Source organism: Desmodus rotundus, chromosome 2 (assembly GCF_022682495.2).
Source record: "Desmodus rotundus isolate HL8 chromosome 2, HLdesRot8A.1, whole genome shotgun sequence".
NCBI lineage: Eukaryota > Metazoa > Chordata > Mammalia > Chiroptera > Phyllostomidae > Desmodus > Desmodus rotundus.
This window is the reverse complement of record NC_071388.1, coordinates 204,830,752-204,857,887: the sequence shown is the minus strand read 5'-3', so window position 1 is coordinate 204,857,887 and position 27,136 is coordinate 204,830,752. Positions and strand designations below refer to the sequence as shown.

The 27,136-nt window shown below is 50.7% G+C and overlaps 1 protein-coding gene across 1 annotated transcript in view; it reads right to left on the bottom strand.

Annotated features, from left to right (window-relative positions):
• The window catches only part of INPP5D (inositol polyphosphate-5-phosphatase D), a 104,541-nt gene that overhangs the window by 26,622 nt on the left and 50,783 nt on the right, over positions 1-27,136 (bottom strand). The window contains exons 6-15 of the mRNA XM_045198336.3: positions 24,122-24,209; positions 19,236-19,316; positions 19,006-19,077; positions 17,905-18,028; positions 7,238-7,344; positions 5,981-6,083; positions 3,703-3,899; positions 3,124-3,241; positions 856-952; positions 248-386 (exon numbers count right to left, since the gene is read on the bottom strand). Of these exons, the coding sequence (XP_045054271.2) occupies positions 248-386; positions 856-952; positions 3,124-3,241; positions 3,703-3,899; positions 5,981-6,083; positions 7,238-7,344; positions 17,905-18,028; positions 19,006-19,077; positions 19,236-19,316; positions 24,122-24,209 (1,126 nt within the window). The remainder of the gene's footprint in view (positions 1-247; positions 387-855; positions 953-3,123; positions 3,242-3,702; positions 3,900-5,980; positions 6,084-7,237; positions 7,345-17,904; positions 18,029-19,005; positions 19,078-19,235; positions 19,317-24,121; positions 24,210-27,136) is intronic.

Sequence of the window (27,136 nt, the reverse complement as noted above, 5' to 3'; positions counted from 1 at the left end):
TGCTGGGTTGGTGCTTCTTAGCGCCACAGTTTTACAAGGAAAACCCCACAACAGTGAAACCCCAACCCGATAACCTAAGTTCCTGGCTATTTCAAATTTGCCGAGGGACATCGTATTTTTTCATACTGTCTTTTAATACCATTCTATTGACACCTCATTAGGTAGGAAAGCATGTCTCTATTGCTGTGTCTTGTGGAAGCTCCTCGCCCAGACAGGCAGCCCCAGCCCTGGGTGGGCGGCTCCTTACCCAGGTGGGCAGATCCACGCGGTAGTTGAGGTCCCCAAGCCAGAAGAGGTGGGTGAATCGGTGAGTGATGTTGAAGGGACTCAGTTTCTTGTCTCCCAGAGCCAGAAACCGAAGAATGTTCATATAGTTTTGGTTTCGCCTAATGAACCGACAAAGCAGCCACCTCAGCACAGGGCTCCCTACTCCACTGTGGCGGATTTCAGAGGGGCAGTGGTGGGACTGAGACTCAAATTTCTGGCCCCTGCTGCAACAGACCACGGACTGGGAGCATGTGCTCAGTGGGAACCAGAATTGTGAACGTTCTAGATGGCTGTCTTCACAACTGGGCCACTGACAGGCACCTGTAAGGGTGCTCCAGGGGAGGTTTGTAACTCTAGAAAGAAGTAGTATTCAAGTATCTACTAGGTTAATGGCACAAGAAATGTCCCTTCTGCCCTCCTGATGAGCTCCAGCCACATGGGAAGTCACCACTGTGAAGACACCAAGGGAAAAGCCCCCAGAGGCCAAGAGGATGGGGTCCCAGCCGCGGCCAGGGCAGTCGCGATCAGGGCGTGAGGTGTCTGGGCAAAAATCCCCAACACCGTCTCTCAGGGAATGAGTGCTATTACCTGAGTTTCTTTTCACTTCCAGACGTCAAGTGGCTGTTGACAAACCCCAAGGAGGTCCCATTGAACATGAATGACACCCCCACAGCTCCCTTGTTCCCTAAAGGGAGGGGAGAAAGAAGTCACCATGCCAAAGAGGCAGACTTGTCACATGGCAGGAAGTCAATGTGAGGAAAGACGGGCAGACGCAGGTGTGGCAAAGTGGAGAAGGAAGAACGCAACATGGCTTCATTTGGGAGAAGAGATGGGGCAGGAGACAGGGACTAGGAGGCTAAGACCCCTTCAGGATAATAAGAAAATGAGGAGCATGGCCAGCAGCCTTGGGTTCTCAGCAGAGCCCAGGGAGGAGGCTGCCAGGGCAACCCATCCTGGCATCTCCCCTTAAGGGGCACTCAGTCCCCCCACATGCCACACAGGCTGGATGACAAAAAGCAGCCAGAAGCCTTGGGAAGAAGATACAGAACACGGAGCCAGGGCCGGGCAGCTGACCTTGCACCCAGCTGACTCCAGGTTCCTGGGAAAACCAACACCCGCACCGGGACCACCTCTTTTTCTACCAGTTTTACTCTCTTCTAGCCCAGTGGTTCTCAAAGTCTGTTCCAGTATTGGGGTCACTTGGGAACACGTGGGAAGTGCTCATTCTCAGGCCCCACCCTCGAGCTGCTGAATCAGAAATTCTGGGGTAAGGCCCAGTAATCTGGGTTTGCCAAGTCCTTTAGGAAACAGGTGGGCCAACAGGGGCCGCCGCCAACCCAAAATGTTTTCACATTTTTAAGGAGTTGGAAAAAAAAAATCAAAAGAAGAATATTTTGTGACATATTAAAATGACATGAAATTTCAGTTTCGGAATCCGTGAATGACGTTTTATTGGAGCACAGCTACAGCCGCAGGGCCGAGTAGTCGCGACAGAGGCTGCGTGATCCGCAAAGCCTCAAACATGCACTGTCTGGCCTTTCAGAGAAAGTCTGCCGACCCCTGTCCCGTGTGATTCTGCCTGAGAACCCGGTCTGTCCAATACAGCAGCGATGAGCCTGCGTACCGAGCACCCAAAACATGGCTGATGCAACCATGGCTGGCGTGGCTCATGGGGTTGGGCCTTGTCCTACAAACCAAAAGGTCACCAGTTTGATTCCTGGTTGGGGCACATGCCTGGGTTGTGGGCCAGGTCTCCCGTCAGGGGCACGTGAGAGGCAATCTATCGATGTTTCTCTGGCACATCAATGTTTCTCTCGCTCTCTCCTTCCCCCCTCCCTTTCCCTCTCTCTAAAAGTAAATAAATAAAATCTGTAAAACAAAACAAAAGGCCATGGGGATCAGCCAGCTCTGCCTCCTTGGGAAGGGTTAGGTGGGGGGCGGGAGGGTTGGTGGGCAGTCCAGGCAGAGACCAAACAAGGACTCTAGGAGTTTCCTAGGCAGCAGAGGGCGTGGGTTTCACAACAGGACAGCCACTGTGACAGGAAGGAAGGAGGGACAAGGGGGTGTGGATGCCACAGGGAGCGGTTTGTCAGCAGAAAAGTCAAGAGAGCTTTTCACGTTTGATTGCAGCAATTCTGCTATTTCCTGTTCTCTCTGGGACTGTCCTGTCCCTGCTCTCACCCCCAGGAACTGCTGGCCTCACCGTCACCTCTGCCCACGGCCCATGTGGGGCACCTGCCACACGCACTCACAGACAGGCTCACACGCCCGCTTACACACCCACACATTCATAGAGTCCTCTGCTCTTATTTCGATTCTCTGAAGCACCCCAATTGGTCCCACTGGTTTTCGGCTGATGCCAGCCTTTGCACATCCACCCGAATAAGTCCAGGTCCAGACCGGGGGTCGGCAACTGACACCTGGGGCCAACTCAAGGCCACCGCCTGGGTGGTGAATCAAGTTTTACAGAACAGCCCCTCCCATTCACCTCATGCATCTGTGTCTGCTTTTGTGTGACAGCCACAGGGACGAGGAGTGACAGAGAGCCTGTAAAGCTCATGAATTTACTCTCTGGCCATGCTAGGTCCCCAACATGCAAGGCGGGGCCTGTGGGCCAGCAGCTGTTTGTTGGACACACAGAAAGTCGGGCCCTGCTGGAGACCGGCTGAGTCAGGACCCGCATTTCAGTCAGAATCCTAGAGTGCTGGGGTCGACCCGGGTGAGTTTCGGCTAGGGGACCAACCACCTTGGTCTGCCCAGGACCGAAGAAATCCCAGGATGTGAGCCTCAGTTTTTAACCCGGGGACGTCCCGGTGGTGCTGGCCAGGGGGAAGAGCGTGGCCCCGCCCTGCTCACCCAGAGTGTTGGCGATGCCCGTCTTCACGTTGTCGGTGCAGATGTGGCTGATCCGGTTCTCATGCTCCGGCTTGGCCAGCACCACAATCCGAATGTTCCAGAGCGTGTGGATGGCAATCTGGCGGGGAGGACAGCACTGTGACCCGTGGCCAGGGCGTACTGCCTGAGCCCAGAGCAAGAGGTGTGCACCTGGCCCTCGCCTCCTGGGTGTGGAGTTCCCTGTCTGTAACCCTTAGATTTTGGGGGACTCCTAATGATGTCCCACAGATGGGACAACATATCTTAAAGATGAGAGCTGGCCCTGATGAGGTTTCAGTGACGTAAAGATGACCTACAAGCACAGGCAGGGCAGAGGGGAGCCCCAGTCACTTTCAGGGATGCTCATGGGCCCCCTAGATTTCTTAATACAGGCCCCCCTCTAAGGCCCTGGAAGGGAGAGGAGGACCACTGAGCACCCAGGCATCTTTACGAATTGAGTGCCGATATGCCAAGCCCACCCATGACTCTGAGATGCCCCTGGCCAGCCTTGCAAAACCCACTGCCCCGAAGTCCCAGCCAGGGCGGCGGCCAGCTGTTCACCGTTTTAAAAGTTATGCTGGTGATTTCTTGCAGGGAGTTTCTGAGGATCTCCAGCCAATCCTTCTCGCCCAGTGGGTCCTCCTGGGTGCCGATCACGTAGATGTCGTGGGGGATGTAATCGGCAGAGTCATCCCGCGTCTTTCCCTGCCCCTTGGAGAGAAACCAGGACGTGATCTTCTTGGGAGGGGGGGCGTTACCTTCAACAGCAAAACCCAACACCGAGTGAGTCACAGGTACATCAGCAGAATTCAAACAGAGTTGGGGGAGGCACTGGGGGGTGGGGCATCGCACAGACATGAAAACCTTTCAGGCCGCCCAACGCAATACCAGCTACTACTATTCCCCGCTGTCAGGTCAGCAAAGTGTCTTTGTAAAGATCGTCGGAAGTGTCAAAGACTAGTAACACTGGAAGAGCCCGCGTGGTGCCTGGCACTAGTTGTACGTGAAGGCAAACACCACCTAGTCTCTGAAGCTGCGTTGGTAACTGAGACACAGTCTTCCAGGAACATACAGTCTGTGGTCAAGGCTGTGGGCTGACAGGTTTGGGATGGGACTTCTGGCCCACAGCTGGGAGACCGAGGCTTCCTTGGCTTCCTTGCAAATGAGAGAGCTCACCCAAGGTTGGATGTGAGGGTGAAGGCCAGAGACTGGGGAAGAGTATGGAGACCCCCTCTACACCCACTCCGAAAAATGCACTGAAGTAGCTCAATTAAGGAAACGATGAAAGATTTATTTCTCCTCTCAATGTCCTTAAAGGTTAAGTAAGCTTCCCCATCAGAGATTCAACTTCTTGGCTCACAAGTCCCAAAAAGGCAAGAACTGAAGTCATTTGACTGTGGCTGAGCTCTGCTCCCAACTATGTCTCATGCTGGGAGCATAAACTCTGGGGGCTGGTGGTCTCTGCTTAAGGAGACCCTCCCACCCCTCCCTGGTACAGCCAGTTCCTCTGCACTGCCTTCTGTGTGAAGGGCGCCCCCTGGAGTTGTGCAACAGGATGGGCTTCACCATGCCCAGCCAAATCTGGACCTCCATGCTCACAGAGGGGAAAACGGGCAAGGGCCGTGTGCCTACGTGCACACACCTGAGCATGAGAGTCAGTAGGAAACATGGGAGAGGACACACGAGAGTGCAAGACCCCAGGGCGTAGGCCCGAGTTCTGCACCAGTGCTGCTGCGGCCCCTGGATTATCCGGGCGTGAAGGCCTGGGGGGGCTGGCAGCTCATGGAATTGGGGTCTGGCGTTCTTTCTCCTGACTTCCCTTCGGAAGACTGGCCCATCCTCCATGCTGTTTACACTGAGTTCTCACTTCCAGGTCACCCGTGCCCCCTGCTGAGGCTCAGCCCTCCTACCGGGGCTGCTGAGCGACTATGTGCTGCATCGGGAGGGGTGGGGGGGCCTCACTCTGCCCAGGACCAAGCGGGGGAGACAGATGCCCAGTTAAATTTGTGTTTCAAATAAACAATAGATAGTCTGTAGAACACGGTTATCCCATGCGATATCTGTTTATCTGAAATTCAGATTTAACTGGACATCCTGTATCTACTAACTTTTCAGGTCTTAATGAATACTTACACTAAATAATTATTTAGCATAATTTACAGTTAGCATACAAAAATATATTTATAAGTATATAGTACAATATTTAGTAAAATATATATTTGGTATACATCTAGTACTTATTTCTAGCTGCATAGTTATACTAAATAGTAAAATTTACATTCAGTATATTATATACTTGGTAGATAACATATATTAATATATAAACATATAATATGTACATTTAGTGTAATATATATTTAGTATGTATGTATGTATATATTTCTAGATAAATACCTATACTAAAAATTTATCTGTCATTTATATGAAATTCAAATTTAATTGGGCACCATCCCTCTGTTTCTCTGTCTCTCTCTCTGTCTGTCGTCTGCCTCTGTCAATGCTGCTACTCCAAGAAGTTCTTTCTTCAAGCCTGGGCCCCTTGGAGAGCTGCCTAACGCTGGCAGGCTCCCAGGGGCCCCTAGCCTAGATGTGCAGCTTCTTTCCCCAATACTGTCCAACTCAGACACGCACCATGACCCACTGAGTGGCTCCCGGGGAACAGGAGTCCCAGGGCTCATCCCTCTTACCCATTTTCTCAGGAAAAGGTTGGGATTCCCTAGAAGGGAGGCTGTGCAGGGGGGCTGGGGTGGGGGAGACAGGTTCCCTCTGCCCCTTTGAGGATGCCTGAGGCAGGAAGCAGAGCCCGAGGGGAGGCGACAGGAGGGAGGGGAGGACCTACCCATGTTCCAGGTGCCGATGAAGATGGTGATCATGTCGGGCTCCGGCTGCTCCGAGTGCTTGTTCTTCATCTGCTGCAGGAGCTGGCAGAAGCCTTCTCTTTTCTAGGGAGTGAAGGCAGACAGTCTCAGAAGGGCCTCTGCCCCCTGCACACTGTGCTTTCAAAGCACTTGGTCAGCCTCACAAAAACAGAGGAGCGCTAGTCAGGGCGAACTTCCCGGACAGAGACGGGAAACGGGTCCGAAGACAAGAGTGGCCACTCTGACCCAGCCGTGCAGCGGCAAGGACCGGCCTCTAGGAAAATACTCCTGAACAGGACACAGGCCCAACCATATCACAGGAACAGCAGCATGCATTTCAATGAAAAAAAAATAGAAACAACCGGAACGTGCAATCTTAGGAAATAAATTCACAATGGTATTAGGGGTCGTCCATATGCCGGAATACCATAGGGTTCCAAAACTGTGGTGCAGAAATACTGTATCAGCAAGACTAGGCGGTCAAAATATACTAAGTACAAAAAACCTGGTGACAAAACAGTATGAGTGGCACCACTGCATTTTTATTAAAAAACACAAAAACCATTCTGAAAGATACCATCTAAGAAGGTTTACTGGTGGTATGCGGGTGCTGCTATTTTACACTGTTTGCTTATTTGTAACTTTTCCACCAAGGAGACTAGATTACTTGTGCAATGAAAGGAAATTTAAATTAAAGGAACTAATTGAAAAGAACAAAGGAAGGCGGTTGCCATAGCCTCCCTAATAGTCTTTATTTAGCTATCCTGGAAACCCGCCTTTAGTTAGAGATGGCGCAAATTGCGGTGCCTCGGGTTACTGTGGGTCTCCATCCTGGGGAGGCTGCGGTGGTGGTGGCTCTGGCTTTTGCTCCTGTGCCCCGGTACCCAGCACGATACTCAGCCGGGCCTTCCATTGCCTGTCAGGTCCCCACTTCCTCGTTTCTCCCAGCCCCTTCTCTGTCACTATTCCCTGTCCTCCCCACCCTCACAGCGGTTCTGGGCACCCCAGGACCTCCCACTTGTCTCCCACCAGCCCACCCCTGCCACTTCATCCACAGGGGCCCCATCCCTATAAACCTGTACTGGGAGCCCTTGTCCCCCAGCCTTACTACGGTGCCAAGCTATGACCAAGTGACACCTGAGGTTGTGGGAACCCCTCGTGTCCTGCCTCATACGCGCTGTGCACCAGAGGATAAACACTAAGGCTGTGCTTAGTCTTAATCGTCTCTTGTCACTTACTTTGGAGTCAGCAAAAACATATTCCTTCCGCAGGGTCTTCTCCTTCTCTGTTTCCACCAAAATCACCAACTTGTTCAGAAACTTCTGAGACTTGATAAGCTGCAGGACTTAAGAGAAATGGAAGTTCACTTACTCATTCACCCACTCGTCACCCTACAGGTACAGTGCCCACTATATTCTGGCACCTGACCAACAACCCTGACCCTCCCCTCCTCAGGCGGAGCACCATATTTGTGCTGAGTCTCCCAGACCCCTTTGCTCCTGGCTGCTCTTGTGGGGAGAACCTCACGCTGGGATAGAGTGGCATCTGCGACAAGCAAGGGGTGGCTTGGCCGGGCAGAGGGAGTGTGACTACCGTCTTTTCATCTTCCCCCCTCTTCCCTTCTCTTCCTCCTCCTCCCTACCCCCTTTCCTACTTTTGCTTTGCTTTTAATTTACATCTAAATTAAAATTTTTTTTCTAATAATGAAGAAAAGACTCAAGAACAACAACAAAGACAATCCAGATCAAGTACAAGGAAAGAAATAACCAAGATCAGAGCAGAATTAAATGACATAGAGACTAAGAGCACAATGAATCCAGGAGCTGGTTCTCTGAAAAGATAAACAAAATTGACAAGCCTTTAAGCAGGCTCATCAAGAAAAAAAGAGAGAGGACCCAAATACACACAATCAGAAAAGAAAGAGGAAAGATTACAACTGATACCACAGAAATACAAAGGATTGTAAGAAATTACTACGAAGAACTATATGCCAAGAAATGTGAAAACCTAGATGAAATGGACAAATTTCTAGAAAAATATAACCTTCCAAAACTCAATGAAGAAGAAGCAGAAAGTTTGAACAGACCAATAACAGCAGATGAAATTGAAACAGTAATCAAAAAGCTTCTGACACACAAAGCCCTGGACCAGATGGTTTCACAGGAGAATTCTACAGCGCATTTAAGGGAGAGATTACCCCCATCCGCCACAGATTATTTCAAAAAATTCAAGAAGGTGGAAGCCTCCCGAACTCTCTTTATGAAAGCAACATCATCCTAATCCCAAAACCAGATAAAGACACAACAAAGAAAGAAAACTTCAGGCCAATATCACTGATGAACATAGACGCTAAAATCCTCAACAAAATATTGGCAAACCGCATCCAGCAATATGTTAAAAAGATCATACACCATGATCAAGTGGGATTCATCCCAGGGATGCAAGGATGGTACAATATTCTCAAATCAATAAGCATAATACACCACATAAACAAAAGCAAAGACAAAAATCACATGATCATATCAATAGATGAGAGAAAAGCATTTGATAAGGTACAGCACTGATTTATGATAAAAACACTCATCAAAGTGGGAATAGAGGGAGCATTCCTCAACATAATAAAGGCCATATACAAGATACCTACAGCGGACATCATACTCAATGGACAAAAACTTAGAGCTTTTCCACTAAGATCAGGAACAAGACAAGGATGTCCACTCTCACCACTCCTATTCAACATACTAGTGGAAGTCCTAGCCACAGCAATCAGACAAGAAAAAGAAATAAAAGGCATCTAAATTGGAAAGCAGGAAATGAAACCGTTATTGTATGCAGATAACATGATAGTATACATAGAAAATCCTATAGACTCCACCAAAAAACTACTTGACCTAATAAATGAATTTGGCAAAACAGCTGGATACAAAGTCAATACTCAGAAATCAAAGGCATTCTTGTGTACCAACAATGAAACATCAGAAAGAGAAATCAGGAAAAAAATCCCATTTGATATAGCAACAAGAAAAATAAAGTACCTAGGAATAAACCTAACCAAGGAGGTAAAAGACCTGTACTCAGAAAACTACACAACACTGAAGAAAGAAATGAAGGAAGACACAAACAAATGGAAGCATGTACCATGCTCATGGATTGGAAGAATTAACATAATCAAAATGGCCATACTACCCAAAGCGATTGATAGATTCAATGCAATCCCTATTAAAGTACCAATGACATATTCCACAGATATAGAACAAATATTTCAGAAATTTAAATGGAACCATAAATGACCCCGAATAGCTGCAGCGATTCTGAGAAAGACGAATAAAGCAGGAGGGATCACAATACCTGATATCAAACTGTATTACAAGGCCACTGTAATCAAAACAGCCTGGTACTGGCATAAAAACAGGCACATGTACCAATGGAACAGAACAGAGAGCCCAGAAATAAACCCAAGTCTCTACAGTCAATTAATATTTGACAAAGGGGGAAGAAGCATAAAATGGAGTAAAAATAGCCTCTTCAACAAATGGTGTTGGGAGATCTAGACAGCTACATGCAAAAAAATGAAACTTGACCACTAACTTACACCATACACAAAAATAAATTCAAGGTGGATAAAAGATTTAAATATAAGCTGTAACATCATAAAAGTCCTACAGGATAACATTGGCAGGAAAATCTCAGACATTCCACGCAGCAACATCTTCACAGACATGTCTCCTAAAGCAAGGGACATAAAAGAAAGAATAAACAAATGGGCATAAAGGAAAGAGTAAACACATGGGACCTTATCAAAGTAAAAAGCTTCTGCATGGCTAAATAAAACCAACTGTATGGGAAAACATATTTGCCAATGATACCTCAGACAAGGGTCTGATCTCCAAAATATATAAAGAACTCACATGACTCCACTCCAGGAAGACAAACAACCCAATTAAAAAATGGGCAAAAGACTCGAACAGACACTTCTCCAAGGAAGACATACAGATGGCGCAGAGACATATGAAAAGATGCTCAGCATCACTAGCCATCAGAGAGACGCAAATTAAAAACACAATGACATTCCATCTTACACCAGTCAGAGTGGCCAACATAAACATCAACAAACAAATGTTGGAGAGGATGCGGAGAAAAGGGAACCCTAGTACACTATTGGTGGGAATGCAGACTGGTGCAGACACTGTGGAAAACCATATGGAATTTCCTCAGAAAACTAAAAATGGAACTGCATTTTGACCCAGCAATTCCACTCCTGGGATTATACCCTAAGACCCCTGAAACACGAATCCAAAAGAACCTATGCACCCCAATGTTCATAGCAGCACAATTTACAATAGCCTAAGCACTGGAAGCAACCTAAGTGCCCACCAGCAAATGAGTGGATCAAAAAACTATGGTACATTCACACAATGGAATTCTACGTAGCAGAGAGAAAGAAGGAGCTCATACTCTTTGCAACAGCATGGATGGAACTGGAGAGCATTATGCTAAGTGAAACAAGCCAGGTGGTGAGGGACAAATACCATATGATCTCACCTTTAACTGGAACATAATCAACAGAATAAAAAAGCAAACAAAATATAACCAGAGACATTGAAGTTAAGAACAATCTAACAATAGCCACAGGGGAGTGGGGAGGGGACAGTGGGGAGAAAGGTTTTCAGGAACTACTATAAAGGACATGTGGACAAAACCAAGGGGGAGGGTGGCAGCAAGGGAGGGGGTGGGTTGGGCTGGGGTGGTGGGGAGAGGTGGGGAGAAAATGCAGACAACTGTAATTGAACAACAACAAATAATTTTTAAAAAAGACTCAAATTGTTCCACAAGATTTGTACACAGTAATACCCCCAAGCCCCACCTTCCTCCAATGTTCTGCTTCCCAGAGGCAACCACTTTCTTTATCTTAATTAAGATTTTTAAAATTTATTTTTAGAGAGAGGGAAAGGGAGAAAGAGAAAGAAACATCAATCCGTGAGAGGCAACCATGTTCGACTCTCTTAATGGAGTCTTTTGAAATTTTACTTCGTTTCTAAAGAACATGCCTCGATGGCTACTTCCTGGTGTTTCAGGGTTAAATAGTTCAGTATTTCCTATTGCATATTGGCTTCGCACTCTGGAAGATGAAGTTCTAGTTCTCTCTCTCTCACACAGCTTGTCCTCCGCTCCCCATTCTCCCGCCCCCACCAATGCATGAGGCCAGTCCCTCCACCCTCCCTCCTTCCAATAATTATACGATCCTTTTGGCTGGGTAAGTAGTCGGTGTTTTTCATTTTGTCTATGAAGATGCTACTGACAAGTCCTGATTGTTTCCCTTTTTAGCATACAACTCCCCCCCCCCTCCCGGAGTTAATAGTAGCCATGGTTTTTTCATTGGTCCTAACTCTCTCAGTTTATAACTGTTTTCCATGTGACCAAGCACTTTCACCAACTTCCTCACCCCAGGGAGCCGCTCCCAGAGCTTCTGGGCCTTCTCTTCGCTGGACAGGTGGCCTCTAGGCCTGAGGCAGAGTCATTACCTGCGGGCCTTCTTTGCCCACCATCCAGAGACCTGTCCACCTGCCTCCCTTGTCTTCCTCTTCCTTGGGTCATGCCCTCATTTTTGTAACAGTGGAAAATCAGAACCCACCCCGCCGTTCTTCTCACATTGTTTTATTAAGTGAGCACTGGACCATCCCTGTCCTTACTGGAATGGGCTGTGCTCGTCTGCATGTGGAGAACTTGGCAGCCCCCTCCCTCCTTATAAATACCTCTGCCTCCTCTGAGAGGGGGAGGTGGGCTTTGAGACCTGAGTCCCCCGTCTTCCAGGTGGCTGGCACCTGAAAATAAACCCCTTTCCTTTACATCAGCACCTGCCTCTTGAATATTGGCCTTCGCAGTGACGGGCAGCCAGACTTTGCGTCTGGTTACATTTTGGTATAGCAGCATCTCTAGCAGCTTTCCAAGAAAGGGGGAATGGGTGATAAATGTTTGGAGGCCTTGGATGTCTGAAAACTCTACTCTCCTGCTTTACTAACAGAACCCCAAGTTCAGAATTATCTCCCCCAGATTCGGAGACCTTGCTCCCATCTGCCTGCGTGCAGAAGAGCGCACACAGCAGGCCTGGCTGCGATGCCTAGGAAAGCCTGCTCCCAGGGTGGCCCTGGGCCAGCACCTGGAACTCAGATTGGGGTCCCAGCATTCTCTGAACTGCTCACTGTGCCTAAACTGGACAGACGTGGTGTAGGCTGAACACCTGCCCATCTCCTGGGAGTCAGGAATCCGGGCAGGGGCCAGACAGAGGGCGGCTCCATGAACGGCCTCCAGTCAAAACCCTGTCTCAGTTCCTGTTGGACAGCTCTTCACGCATGCACTCACACCTCGTAAGATGTGTGCCTGGTGTCCCTAGACTTCACCCGCGTGCCCTTTCCCTGTGACAAACCATAGCTGCATAACTCTGTGCCGATCCTGTGGGCTCCCCTGGTGAGCCACTGAACCTGGAGGGGATCTTAGGGACCCCCAACACAGGCTCCAATTCTACCCTTTGCTTTAGTTTTTAGGACCTTTCCCGGGAATGCAGTGCTGTAAGGCTCCGCAGTGCTGAGGTTTTCCTTTAGCGGATCTCCCCACTCTGTCTCCATTTTCCCTTATTGGCACTTAGTATTTTGGTGGGGAACCTTGTCAATGGCCTTCCACTTTTTAAAAATCCCTATTTTTCCCTCACTAAATAGGGAAAGTAGGGAAAGCTTTTGGGAGCTTTCTTCAATGTTATATTTCCACCCTTCCCTTGAGTTTTTATTTTCTTAAAAACAGTTTATTTATTTATTTATTTATTTATTTATTTATAGACAGGAAGGGAGGGAAATATCAATGTGTGGTTGCCTCTCACACATCCCCTACTGGGAACCTGGCCTGCAACCCAGGCATGTGCCTTGACTGGGAATCGAACCAGTGATCCTTTGGTTCACAGCCCGGTGCTCAATCCACTGAGTCACACCAGCCAGGGCAGTTTTTATTTTTTTTAAATGTCTACCACAATCTTTCGATTCCTCCCCCCTTCATTCTTATTTCTTCTCTGAATGTTTGTTTTAAAATAGCATTCTGTTCTTATTTCCTGGTCTGATTTCCTTTAACCTTCATAATTTGTTTCCTTCAAGTCTTCTGTTTTTTAGCCCCGAGTCCCCGTCTCCCCACAAGTGCCTGGTGATCCTTGGCTGTCCGTGTTCCCAGTGACTGAGGGGACCAGTGGGGCAGGGCTTCTGCACTGGGTGGGCTCACAGGCTGATTCGTGGGGAAACCTCGCAGTGGAAGCATCTTTAGATTTTTGTGTGCTGGTCACATGCTCTGAAGACGCTCCCCACTTCCTGCCTGCAGGGCGTGGGCCTCACTAGCAGCATCCTGGCTTGGGCAGGGATGAGGGTTGGGTCTCAGCCTTCAGAAAGTGACCCGTAGTATGTTCCCAGCAGCTTCCTCTGCCCTCACCGTGGCCTTTCTTTACAATCTGCTGAGGACAGCCAGCCAGCCTTCTGCCTGTGAGGAAGCCATCAGCTGTGGGGGGGGGGGGGGGGGTGTTGGCGGGTCTGACTTTTTTAAAACAGATTTCCCTCCAATTCTGCTGTTTATAACCCCAAGCTCAGACCCACTCTTAGGGGCCCTGATGCTATCGATTCCGTGCCCTTTGTGGGTTCTGTGGTGTGAGTCAGGTGTCTCAGTTTTTCCTATTACTTGCTTAAAATTTAACATTTTTTTGGTTCTGCCAAGTTGGTTATCATGATCCGCTTTTTTTTCAGTGTTCAGAATGTTGCGGCCATCATTTGATCTCGTAGTCTTTGACCTTGTGAGTGCTGCTTTCGGAAGGGTGCGGACAACAGTACGTGCGTTCAGAGGCCATCGTGACTCGAAGTTTCACCCAAGGGACACCAGGTGTGTCCTGGGCGCTCCGCCCGCCAGCAGCAGTGAGCAGTCCATGGCAGCGTTCCTGCTGCAGCCGGCCGGGATGCCCAGGTGCCTCCAAATCTGGTAGTGTTAGTCGGTATCTCCCTTGACATCTGCTTGCAGAGCTGTGTGGCTGCCCCCCGGGTGTGACGTCTTGCTTGATCAGGCTTAACACTCTTGCAGGGCCAGTCAGTGGCGCATCTGTCTGCACACCTAAAGGCTAGAAACTCTTTGGGTCCCTCTCCCTCGGCCCTCTTCCTGTCATTCATCAGCAGGTATGAGTGGTCCACCTCTCAGACACTCCCACTTGCCCATCTCCCCCATCTCTTGCCTGGCTACCGTCACGACCTCTGAATCAGTCTCCCAGTCACCCCCCTGCCCCCGTCCCCTGCCGTAACTTCGCAGCACAGCAGCCAGTTCATTTTAAAGTAGGAACCTGTCACTCCCCTGCCTGACACCTCCTCATGCGGACTCAAGCTCACCCAGCCCCCAGGACTGGCACCTGATCTGAGCTACCTCCACTCCAGATGCTCTGCCTTCTCACAGGGCTAACTAACGTGCTCCCGCCCTGGAGCCTCTGTCTCTGGGCCCCTTTCCCAGGTTTCCCCACTGCCAGCATGTCCTGGACACTCAGGTGTCAGCTGAAACAGCCCTCCTCCATTACTGTCACATCATCCCACTGAAATCCCAGCCTGGAGTTTACCCCCCAACACTGTCCTGGTGCACATGTCTGTGTACGTATTTTCTCCTTGACTTGAACGCGACCTCCCCGGCTTGTTCACACCCATCTCCCAGAGCCTGGTGCATAGCAGCTGCTCAGTGAGTGAACACATTATGATTTCTTCCTGCAGACACTGGCTTTTCCTATGCCTAGAGGGCTCAGTGCCAGAGCTGCTGCGGACACAGTGATTGGAACAGGGCAAGGACACTTCAGCAGCCGCCGCCAAAAAGTTGCTCCCAGAGGGCAGCACGTGACGGGGGCAGCATGCCTGGAAACGGATCACGGGCCAGGACTGGCTCAGGGCACGCCCTGTCCCACTGGCCCCGCCACAGCCTATAGGGATCCCTCTTTTGCCTGGACATGGAGGAGGCTTCGAGTAGTTACGTAACTTTCTCCAGGCCAAACCACTATTGAGCCGTAAAGCGAGGACGGGGACCTAGTTCAGGCGGAGCCCTTACCCTGAAGCACAGTGCCTCTTGATGCCAGTTACAGAAGCCCCCGCAACACACGGCCACCTGGACTGTGTCACTGCGCTGCTTCATTCATTCATTCATTCATTCATTCAATGCAAATCTATTGCTGCTCTTCTGTGCCCGACGCTGTCCTAGACTCTGGGGATTTAGCAGTGAGCAAAAAGGCCCACTTCCCGGCCTCTGTGGAACCTGCATTCATGGAGTGGGGTGGAGGGGACACAGGAGCATAACTATTGCAGGGGTCTCAGTCACCCGGCAATCCCAAGTGCGCACCTGCTGAGTACCAGATCCTGTGGCGGAGCTGGCCTGTGTCAGAAAAAGACCTTGCCCTCTTTGAGGGAGGGAACTTGTGAACAGGGAATTGTGCTCTGATGTGACAGGTGCTGTGACAGAGGTGAGTGGGCCCTACCAGCCCAGAGGGAGGCCAGGAACCAGGCAGGTGCGTTCCCCGGAGAGTCTGGGCTGGCAGGCCACAGGCACTCACGCTTCTCCTTTAAGAGCTCAGAAGCCTGCAGTGTAATCGTCCATTCGGGACCGGAGCTGGGATTCCTCAGCTCCAGCTGGGCTCTGTCACCCACACCTGGCCCGGGAGCAGCTTGACCGCTGTCCGCAATGCCACGAAGGTGTATATTCGCCCCTCTGGTGCTAAGCACACCAGTGCTCTCCAGCCACAGAACAACAGCTCTGACCCTGACTTTGGCATTCAAGGCCCTGCCCCGCTCTGGGACCTCACCCCCCTCTGCTCCTACTCCTCTCTTTACAGCCACAACAAACATGCGATTTCCCTAACAGCCTGCTCCATTCCTTGCACATGCCATTGTCTCTGTCCAAGTGCCCTCCCCTGCCTCAGGCTTGGTGAACTCCTATTCATTCTTCAAAGCCCCAGACTGAGCCATCTCTGTGGTAGGAAGCCTCTTTGCAGCACCCCGTGATAACGCACACTCGCAGGCCAGCATCTCTCTCTAAACTGCTAATTCTTTGAGGGAGGTCTATCACTCAGAGATGGCCCAAGCACGATGTTCAGGGAAAAATGTGTCCATTGAATTAAGCCGGCAAGAGTTCACAGAGCTTCTCAGAATCCTGGGAGGTATTTCTTACAGCCCAGAAACCACAAGTTTTTTTAGAGCAACCAGGGACTCTTTGATAATCTCTTCACTCATCTTAGGTTTCCATTTCCTCTTGTCAAAGTTGGGACCCCGCCCCCTTTCAGCTGTAACTCGCTGTCACAGATAAAGAGGAAAAGTGTGGCTCTAGGCTCTAGGCTCATGGCTTTCAACACAGCCCTCTCCAGCTCAAACTCTCAGCAAGTCACCCATCTCTCCTGCCCAACTTAGCTGTGGGCAGAGCGCCCCTGCCCGCCACTGGGACCTCAGCTCTGCATGAATATGACAGCCTGTCACGCTCCAGCGTCTAGGGACTTCATTCCTGATCCATCCTGGCTGCTCTGTTCTGCCTTCCTCACACTACCTTGGACTTGGAAGAATAATTATGACGATGACGGTGGTGGTGGCGGCAGCCAGTTTTATTGAGCACCTACTAGAGCCTAGGCACTACGCACTTTGATGTTTACCTATTTGAGACTCGTGGCAGCCCTGCAGGATGCTGCACACCCTGAGAAGTAAACTGCGGACCAGAGAGTGAGGGGCCACTAGGCCAAGGTCACAAGTGACCGAGCTAGGACTCAAGGCTGGGCTTCTAACCGCGCTCTGTGCTGTCTGCACCCTTCCCCTTGCTGCATCCCACCTCGCACAGGACTGGTCCCCACACTCCGATCCCCTGCTGCCCAGAGAGCATCCCTTGGGCCTTGGTGTTGCTCCCAGGTGGGACTCAGCAGCAGGAGGTTGCAGGATGCACAGGCCTGTGTGGGCAGAGCCCCTCTCCTGGCCCCTGCCTGGACACTGGGCTGTGGGCCAGCACTGCAGCGGGTCAGTGTGAGGTGCACTCATGTGTACCGGCTCATCTACTCCCAGGGCAAGCCTATGTGAAATCTGTTATCATCATCATCCTCATCATCACTGCTCCCATTTCACAGATGAGACAACGGAGGCCCAAACAGCTTGAGTGACTAGGCTGTGATACAGCCAGACAGAGGCAGAGACCGAATCGGCACCAGAACCCCTTGGGCTCTCGTCCTCCGCCTTGCCCACGGTGACTTGCCCACAAGCATGTGGTGTGTGAATATCCCCAATTTACTCATGACTTTACTTGACGGTGCAAAGCCTCAGGTGTTCTGAGTGGCTCCTCCATGCCTGGCTCTTTCCTAAGAAGCCTTACAGGCAGATTATTCACTTCATCCTTGTCACCCCCCTCTTACAGGTAAGGACGCTGAGGTAGGCCCAGGGCGGTTCAGGTGTCCAAGGTCACACAGCTGCTGAGAGGCAGAGCTGGGATGTGAATTTACACACCCCTAGCTCCAGAGCCCATGCGCTTGGAACTGCCTCTCAGTCGCTGCTACACTGAAGGTGCTGCCTGATTCGGGCTGCAGCCCTTACACGTGCAGGGCCCTGGACCGGGCTCTAGGAGGTGATTGGATGCATCAGCAGCCTGGCCCCAGCTGGGAGGAATGTGTTGCAGAACTATCACATCTCCCAGGTTCCAAGGAAGGGGGTAGAATGGATAGGGAAGGCCTTGGGAAGGAGGGGGCTGAGAAGTGGGCCCTAGAGCTGGGTGGGGTTTTCCATGGGCAGGGTGGGGGCGCTGCATGTCCTGGCACAAGGGAGCATAGGCCTGCTGCTGACTGGTCACCAGTGAGGGCACTAGCAGAATGGGAGCGTGACAGGCAGGGGGGCCTTACTTTTCTTGTGGCTGTAGAACTTGTCCTCGGAGCCGTCCTTGGACTTCTTAATGATCAGTTTCCCAGACTCGACATCAACTTTGAGCTGCAACTTCTGAGGAATCCCCAGAGACTCTGACTTCACCTGTGAAGAGGAGGAGGAGGGGGGGGGGAGGAGCAGGAGGAAGAAGGGAAGGGGTGCGGGGAAGATGTCAATCATCTCTTCTCTGTCCAGGTTTTCATGGTGCCAACCCATGAGCCCCTCCCTCCCTTGGCCAGTCCAGCCTCCGTGTCCCATAGGCGGCCATCTGGCTTCTATTTCCAAGCCCCGCTCGCCTGGGGGCCACACACCCAGGTTTCCCCGGGGCAGCTCCTGACAATGGCTAACAAGTGGGGAGGAGCCCAGAGAGGCCGTTGGGTGCACGTGAGCTGCTCTGCCCACAGGTTTGCCGCAGGAAACAGGTGAACCACTGGAAAGCCGTTCATTCACTGTCTCGTTGGACAACACCCATTAATCTGATGTCATCTACTTCCAGAGAGCATTTTAGTAATACACTTAAGCTCCTGAGCCTTGTTACAACCAATAATTGAATACTGACAGATACAAATTAGGAAAAAGATAATTGCCATGCTCGGAAGGTAGAAATTTATACTAATACAGAATTATTATCAGGGCTAGGAAGGGCTTTCTGGGGGAGGGGAACAAATAAGGAAAGCAAATTTCCAGACCAGAGCCTGGGGGTTCTAATTGGGTCACTCCCGGGGAAATCATAACATGTGTATTTTTTCCTACCCCCCCCCCCCCCCCCCGCCAAGGCACTATGCAGACAGTTCAGGGGCCCTATTGGATGTCACCACCCTCCCTATGCTGAGATGAACAACATTTAAGTCATCTTGGGCTGAAAAGCTCTTTCCCGGGGAGCCTCCCCATGAAGCAGGGCCCACACATCCATCTGGATACCCATTCTAATATCTAAGCATCCTCACAGGTGGTCCCACCAACCGTCATTCTCAGTCACTGGGCTCCTTGACCTTGTACAGGTAAGCCAAAAGCTCTCCTTCCACAGGGACCAGGATGTCCCCCAGCCTCCAGCAGTGAAGCGCAAGGGCACAGCCACTTACCTCAAAGGTGACTGGAGGGATGAGAGACCTCCGGTGGGGAGCCTCGGGACCCTCGTGCAGCAAAGCTTTGACCTGCAGGTACACATACACACCGCCCTGAGGTTGGGAGGCAAAGGGAGGCAGCCTCCTTGGGCACAGAGCCCCAGGGTGCAGAGTCTGCGCGCCTGGCCATCCTCTGAGCCAAGGGAGACCGAAGAGAAGCCGAGAGAAGCTGCAGGACCCCCAGGTACCTTATCTTCAATCGAGGACAGCAGACTTGTCAGTTGGCTGAGCCTGGTCACCATGTTGATCGCACTGGCCTCGCCAGGCACCTGGGAGATGAGGGAACGAGCCACTCAGGGCACATTCGCCAAGAGCGGTGGCCTGGAGTGCTTTCCATGCCTCATCGCATCTCATCCCCCCAACAACACGCAAGTACTGTCCTTACTCCCTTTGCCCATGAAGAAATCAAGGATGTTGTCCATTGCCTTAAATGTGTCATGGCTAAAATTCAAGTCATTTTTTCTTCCCTTTTCCTCCCTCTGAATCTGCTTCTCCCCCAGAGCTTTGCACCCCAGCCACTCATTTGCTTAAACAAGACTCTAGGGCTGAACTTGATTATTACTTCCTTCCTTCCACATTGACAGCACTGCTGCTGCTGCACTCGTCCCAGTGTAGAGCCGCCCACTGCCCGACACCCTAGACTGGCTGCTTCCCGCCGCTGGCCGGGAGAAGGGTATCCACACTCCTTACCCTGCCCCCTAAGACCACATGACCAAATGCTCCGCCCCCAGCCACTCAGCCTGGCTTCTCCTCTGCCCATGGCCTTGAGCTATCTATCTGTCTGAGGAATCCCCAGAGACATGGATTTCACCTGGGAAGGCCACCCCCTTGTCACTCAGGTCGCAGATCCACAAAGAGGTCTTCCCTGAGTGTGCTCACATAAGCCACCAGGGCGTCGCCCTCACGTCACCCTGCTCTGTTGCCTATCGATCCCCACGGTCACAGATTTGTTCACTGTGTGTTTCGCCTGCTGGAAGGCAAGCTCTGTGAGAACTGGGACAACGCGCTCTGTCCAGTGCGTCAGCCTGGGTGCTGGGACAGTCCCCAGCCAACGAAGATGCTCGGTGAGGTTGTCCAATGCACACATGAGGCCGAGAACTGAAGCTACACGTGCGAAGTCGCACAGCTGGCGAATGGCGGAGAAGGTCTTGAATCCCGTTGGCCCAGCACCACATCCACCATCTCAAGCGTTTATTCCCAGAACAAACATTTATAAAACATCTATTCTGTGCCAAGCATGCTGCCAGGTGCTGGAGGAATAGAGTTAATAAGATACCACCCTTGTCCTCCAGAGGCAGGATGAGAAAAGCAGACAGGCGTGTAATTAACCTGAATACCAACCGGAACAGAACGAGGGTTATCTCCAGGCAAGTGATGCTCTTTATCCCATCTCCCCCTCCTTGTTTGATAAGTCAGCCAGGCTGCACTTGCCTTCGACCCCAGTTTTCTACCCAGCCACTTTAGATACCACTTCTGTCATCAGCAACCAGCTATCCCTTCCGTCACCACCATCAGCAGCACCATCACCACGGCCTTCTCCACCACGACCACTGTCACCTCTGTCACTACCATCACTACCACCTCCAACCACCAGCCACCCCACCCCAACTGTCACCGGCACCAGCACATCCATCAATACTTTCTCTGACTCCTTTGCTCCTCAAAGCTGCCGTCTATGGTTATGACAACCAGAGAAAAACCTTGCGGAGGGAACTGAGACTGTGGCAGGGACAGAACAGAAAAGCTGGTCAATAGATGGGACAGCTCAGGATCTCCTGGTTTTAGGGTTGTTTTTCTTCTAAAGGATTGAAAAGGTAACAGATTTCAATGCCCTTACCCTCCCTTGTGGACACTTGGAATTATCTGCTTGCTACCTGGGACAGTCACCTGGCAGTTTTGGGTGGTGTCTCCACTCCCCCCGCCCCCCTTGCTGAATCTGTCTTTTGGAGGTTTGGCAAAAACTTATAAAGCATAAATGAAGTTGCTGACAAACCAGGGGCGAGTTCTTGGAACAGAAGGTATGAGAACAATGCTGGACCCGTTTGTCTGTCTGCCTCTTACTCAGCAGAGCACACACAGGGATTGGATGAGCTCTCACGCTCCGCTCCTGCAAACGTGAATCGAGTGTATCTACTCACCTAATCCTCACATGCGTTCATTCTTATAACCCCGTTCTGCAGATGGGGAGGTGGAGTCAAAGTGGCAAGTCAAGTTGTCCAAGGTCACAGAGCTAGGGGACCCCCTCCCCAAGATCTGAATGCAAATCCGGCCCAGTGGTTCTCAGCTGGTGGTGATGTTGCTCCCCAGGGAACACTTGACAAGCCTGTTGGCATTGGGGGCTGTCACAGCTGGAGTATGCTAATGGTCTAGTGGGGAGAGGCCAGGCTGCTGTTCACAACCAAGCAGCCTGGGGGCAGAGGCCATAATTCCCAGCCCAGCCTGGAAGTGTAAGGCTGGGCCTGTGGGTTTACACAAGCTGGCCAGGTATTTCACTTTGCTCTGCAGGTCACTTTTCAAAGGAGGATGTGGGCCCCAAGGTTAATAATGACTCTCCTTCCTCACAAAGGACAGAGCAGGGCTCCAGGGGTCCCCTTCTGGTCCCACCCACCTAAGGGCAGGGGCTTAATATTGGTAAGAGTCTAGCCCAGCCAGGTGGCTCACATGCAGTGTCACTTCCTGCTTAGAGGAACCTGCAGTGTCGGACACGACTGTCCCCATGTCGCAGAAGAGAAAACCAAGGAGCGCTGCAGGCGAGTCAGGGGTTGGACCAGATGTTTCCGATCCAGGGCTGCAGTTCTTCACCTGGGGGAGCCTTGAACTCCCTCCTCCAGGGGTGAACTTCTGAAGACTTTTCTCTATGAGTCAGGGTCTCACAGGGTGGGTAGGAGCGAAACCCTTTCTTGCCGCTCTGCCCCATCACCAATTATAAACTTTGGCCTCGGCTGAGCAGCGCGCACAGTGTGACTGGCACGCAGTGTGACTGCTGCTGGCTTGCCTCTCCGGGAGCTTTTCCCTCCTCCAACCTACTGCAAAGATCTAGGTACGTGGCCTTCTAGTCAAACTATTTAAATTTTAGTATCTGGCATGACCCCTATCTTGTCTAGATTTGTTCTGACTGTCCTGTAAATTTACCCACCATTCACTTGGAGGAACGCAAAATTATCTTTTTCTTTTCTGATGAATTTTTAAGTTGTACAAGTAGAACACAACATATAATTTCTCACTAAAAAACTCAAAACAATATAGTTAAACCCTTGGCCAGGACCCTTCTCCCCAGTTTCATGCCCCACTCCCCACTGCCACCACAGTAACCAGAGCGGCCCTTTGGGTAGAAATCCCTCTGGCACGATTTCCGCGTCATACTCTATATACTGTCCTGCCGTTTGCTTTTTTTTACCCAACCGTACGCATTGGAGATCCTTCCCCATCAGTGCACCCACCGTAGCAAAGTCTGCACCACAGTTCAACAACTCTCCACGTTTGTGTGGTTTCCAGTGTTTTTGCTTTTAGAGACAAGGCCACGCTGAAGAGCTCTGTCAACATCTCTGTCCCTAAGACAACTGCCTACATACAGGACTGCTTGCCTGGAGGATGCAGGCATTGAATATTTTCATGCTGTCGGGGCCCAGGCGGCCACCTCACCGTATCCCACGGACATCCCGACGTCCCACAACAGCCTGTCGATTGTCTCCAACAGCCGTGGCCCGGGAGGACGCGGGAGCGGGAGGAGCCCCAACTTTCCTCTGTGCCCCTTGAAGCAGGAGAGAACTCTCCCCATGCCAGGCGCCCTCGCTGCCCCAGAGGGCTGAGACACAGCCTTCTCTCAAGTCTGGAAGTGCAGGGAGAAAGCTGCCTCACCCATCTGAGCCCCCGTTGCTGACTTAGTGCCGAGCCCGAGCCCTGCTCTCGGCTCTTGCAGCGCTCGGCATCCTGTCTCTCCCCAGCATGTTTGTCTGCAGTGTACGCAGAGGTGCTGAGCACGGTCATGTCTTGCCGCGCATTTCCCCATCAGGGCATCAGTCACACCGATTCTCCCATGCGCACACATTAAACTGGTTTTTCTCATGTTCATTTAGTCTTGTTCCAATTTTATTATTTTATTACTTAGTCCAGCCGTAAAAACTAAAGAAGGCTAGAAGGGGGTGAATTATCCCCTCTCCCTGACAATGCAAATGGTCAAATTGCTTTTCAGAATCCCCATTTCCACTCCAGCAGGGAAGTGAGCCCTCGGGAGTCCCTGCTCAGCCCCACCCCACCCCCATCCAAGCCCCGACTTCACTCATCGGCTTCTGGCCTGTCTGATGTGCAAGAAGGTAGGTCCTCCTTTTGAAGGCCTTTTTCTGCTTACTAACGAGGGGAGGTTACACATCTCTTCCTGGGAACAAGGTTGGCCACCCCCAGTTCTTCAGTAAAACAGTCTTCTTTATATCCTTACCCCACTTTACAGACTGGGTTGTTTTTACCAAGTTATTTATATATAGACTTTTTAAAAAATGTGTTAACTCTTCGTCCCTTATCTTAGCTGCAAGTACTTCCTCTGAGATATTTCTTTCCTTGTTTTAAATTCTGCTGCTGACACCTCGTTACACAGATCTCCACTCAATGGAGAACTTGGCCTTGGCCCCCTCTGGGCGTGAGCAGGTGTCCATGGGGGGAGGGGGAGGGACACCTTGGTCTTCCTGAGGCAGAGGCAGGAGAAAGGTTTTAGACACCTCGTGTGTGTGTGTGTGTGTGTGTGTGTGTTTCAGTTTCTGAGGAGAAATGGAGGGAAAGGCCCCACCTCACTGCCTTAGTCAGCCCTTGTAAGTTTTGCTGACAGATGCATAATTTGAAATCTTTACTCCTGAAATCGAGATCAGGCAGTGGGAAATGCTTTATGGGGGAGGGCGGGGTGCGGTGGGCAGAGTTCTGTGGCTCTCACCCCTCACCCCAAAGCATACTCTTGTGGTTCAGCAAAAACGGGGCAAGGTGGGGCTCTCTTCTGAGCCCTTGGGACTCAGGCTACCTCCATGCCCCCACCCCCACCCCCACCCCCAATTTATCAAACTCCTCTTTCCAGCCACCACACCTTTACCTGAGGCCGAGGACGGAGGCCCGGGGAGAGCTGCTGGTCAAATAATCTCTGCAGAGACTCCAGGGAGGGGAGGGTCCGGATGACTTCTCTGGGGACAGGGGACAAGGGGACGGTCAAGGGTTAGTGAGGAGCCGGCTGAGGCATCCCTGGCTTCATCTGGAGCCACATCTGGCGAAGGCAAGAGTCCTTCCCAGAAGAACCAGCCCCGGCAAAGATCCAGGCCTGCCCTCCCCCAGAGCCCACTCCTTCCCACACCCCAGACCACCTGGGAATTGTCCTGCTGAGAGCTGGTTTACCTGTTTCCTCCCCCACGGCCTGTAAAAAACTTGGATCTGGAATCACAAAGCTACTTTGAGAGACCTCAGTAATCCATGCTTCCAACACGGACTGTTGATAAGGACCACCCCCCACCCCCACTGTTAAAAATGCAAATGTCTGGGCCCCAACCTGGTTGGGTCTGGCATCTGCATTTTAAATGCCTGCCCCAGGGGTTTCCGGCGCCGGTGGTCTGTGTTTCCCGGTTCCAGCCCCCTCCTCCGCGCTCAGGTGGGCCCGGAGAGGTTTCCCTGGGTCTGACCCACCGACATCGCCAGAACCAGGGTTTTGTGGGGTCTTCGCCCCTTCTCATCCTGTTCAATGGCTTTCTCATTGCTTTAGGTGTGATGGGCAGTTTTTAGCTCCACTTTTCACTTACTACACCGAAAACTGTCAATGTTTTTACATAGTTAACATTCTCATTGGCTTCCAAATAATCTATGGAGCGAAGGTGTTCAAATCGGTTGTAGATATTTGGGTTATTTTGAAATCTTGGGCATCATAAATAGAGGCTGCCCTGAAGAGTTTTGTTCCCACGGCTTCTCCTTTCTTATTTTCAGCCACAGTGTGAGGACAAGAGATTATGGCTCTCGGGCAATATTGCCAAGCCTCTGAGGGACGTTCCAAGGACGGGCTGTCAGCGCTGTCCCAGCACGGAGGTGCGGTCTGAGTTCCTTCCATTGTTTTCCTTCCTCTCTCCCTCAGCGCTGCATTTCAATACTGATGAGTCGATTTGCATATCTGTAATTCCTAATGTCATTAAGTACTTTTTTTTGCACGGTTGGTTGCAACTGTATTTCTCTTTGTACAAACTGTTCGTGTTGTCAGTTTTCTGTGGGGAATCCTGTTAGTACTTTTATACGTCGACATAAACTCTTCACAAATTGCTTTCATTGTATTTAATCTAGGGTTTGTCTGTTTTTTCCCATTCTGTTATTTGCCATCCTAGGTGAGCCGGATTTCATTATAAAGTGATGTGTAAATTTTTTTATTGTTCTGTTTTTCATCCTTTCTTGGGTGACTTTTGGCTTACCTTAGTCAACAACTTATCATCAGGATTTCCTGGTGAGCAATTATTTGCTCACGTTACTCTGGTCTCTCCCTTTTAAAAGTGATGTTTTGTAGGAGTGCTTGTGGACCTGCTGTTCTCTGCGCCCCCACACCTGCCCCAGGTAGGCCGTCATCCTGTCAGTTTCCTCTTTAATTCAGCCGTAATTTAGGAGACGATCTAAAAATACTGAATGGCTGTGGCCAGCGCTGTTATTTCTTTCTGTCTTCACCACGTGGTGTTCTGGGAGTGTGGAATGAACCTTTCGCTTTGTGCGTATCCCTTTCCAGCTGTTCCACTGAGCAGCTGGGTTCTTATTTTTAGGATCACCAGCTCGCAAACATTTTTGGAAGAAAAAATTCTTGGATCCTTTTTGAAGCAGAGGCATGTGATTCGCACATTTTCACAACATTTTTTTTTTAATTTGCAAAGACTCCCTGTGCCCTCGAATGACGACGTCTGAGGTTGGCCTCGGTCAGAAGTCTCCTCCTTGGGGACACTGCGTCAGAATTTTTACTGCCTCGTTAGAAAGTGTGGATAATACCAAATATTGCCATTTTTTGAAAGTAACGGTGCTGTCCCTAGGCATTTACTCTCTGCGTTCCTCTTCCTTTGGGGTTTAGAAACATGGTAACAAAAGGTTTAGGCGTTGCTATTTGGTTCTTCTGTTAATCGCATCTTTGGGAGGTTTTTTATTCCTGGTAGTAGCTCCTTTAGAAGCCTGGACTTTTTTTTTCTCTTATACACGTAGTCGTCAATTACGCATCATTTTTTCCTGCTTCTTTCAGAGCCCATCCTACCCGCGATAAGTCGAACCTCTACACCAGGGGTGTCAAACTCATTTTCACCGGGGGCCACATCAGCCTTGAGGTTGCCTTCAAAGGGCCGAATGTAACTTAGGACTGTATACATGTCATTCCTCCTTAACTAGGGGCAAGGAGCGCAGTGCTGCCACCAGGTAGGAACAAGGTGCCGGGCCGGAAAAAACAAGGTGGAGGGCTGGCTTCAGCCCGAGGGCCTGGTGTTTGCTACCGGTGTTCTACGCCCTCTTTGCAAAGACTGCCGGTTCCTATCAGGTATCCTCCGAGCCTGCTACTCAGTCCCCCACCCCCACCCTGAGCTTTCTGAGCACGCTCCCTTGACGCTCCGCTCTGTTCTGTGATTTGATTTTCAAATTTGATTAGAAAATTATGGCTTTATTTTTATGGCCTCCAATGAAGCAGTTACAATAATGGTGAAGTATTTCTGTCTGGGGACTGTTTACTAAGATCTTTACCCTGCCCTCTCTCACCATCCTCACATTTTGCCATCCTATTTTAGAACCCCACTGTTCTCTGTTCCCCATCTCAAGGGTTTCCAAGTATGTCCAGACACGGGTGACCTTATTCTCTTTATTTCTCCTTTCTCTCTGGAATGGTCCCTGCCCGGTTCTGGATAACCTCACTTGGGGTCACACATCTTCCTCGAGCTACTGAAGGTCTCCATTTCCGACACAGGACCTGACCCCCCGATGGCCTTTTGCAGCAGAGGCTCTTGCCCTATGGCTCCTGCCTCAGCTCCCTGCCACCTTCCCATTCAGGGTGTCGGTGCTGTGCCAAGTGGTATGAGCGGGTGACCCTGCTCCCCTTTGGCGTCACCCTCGGACTCCGGTT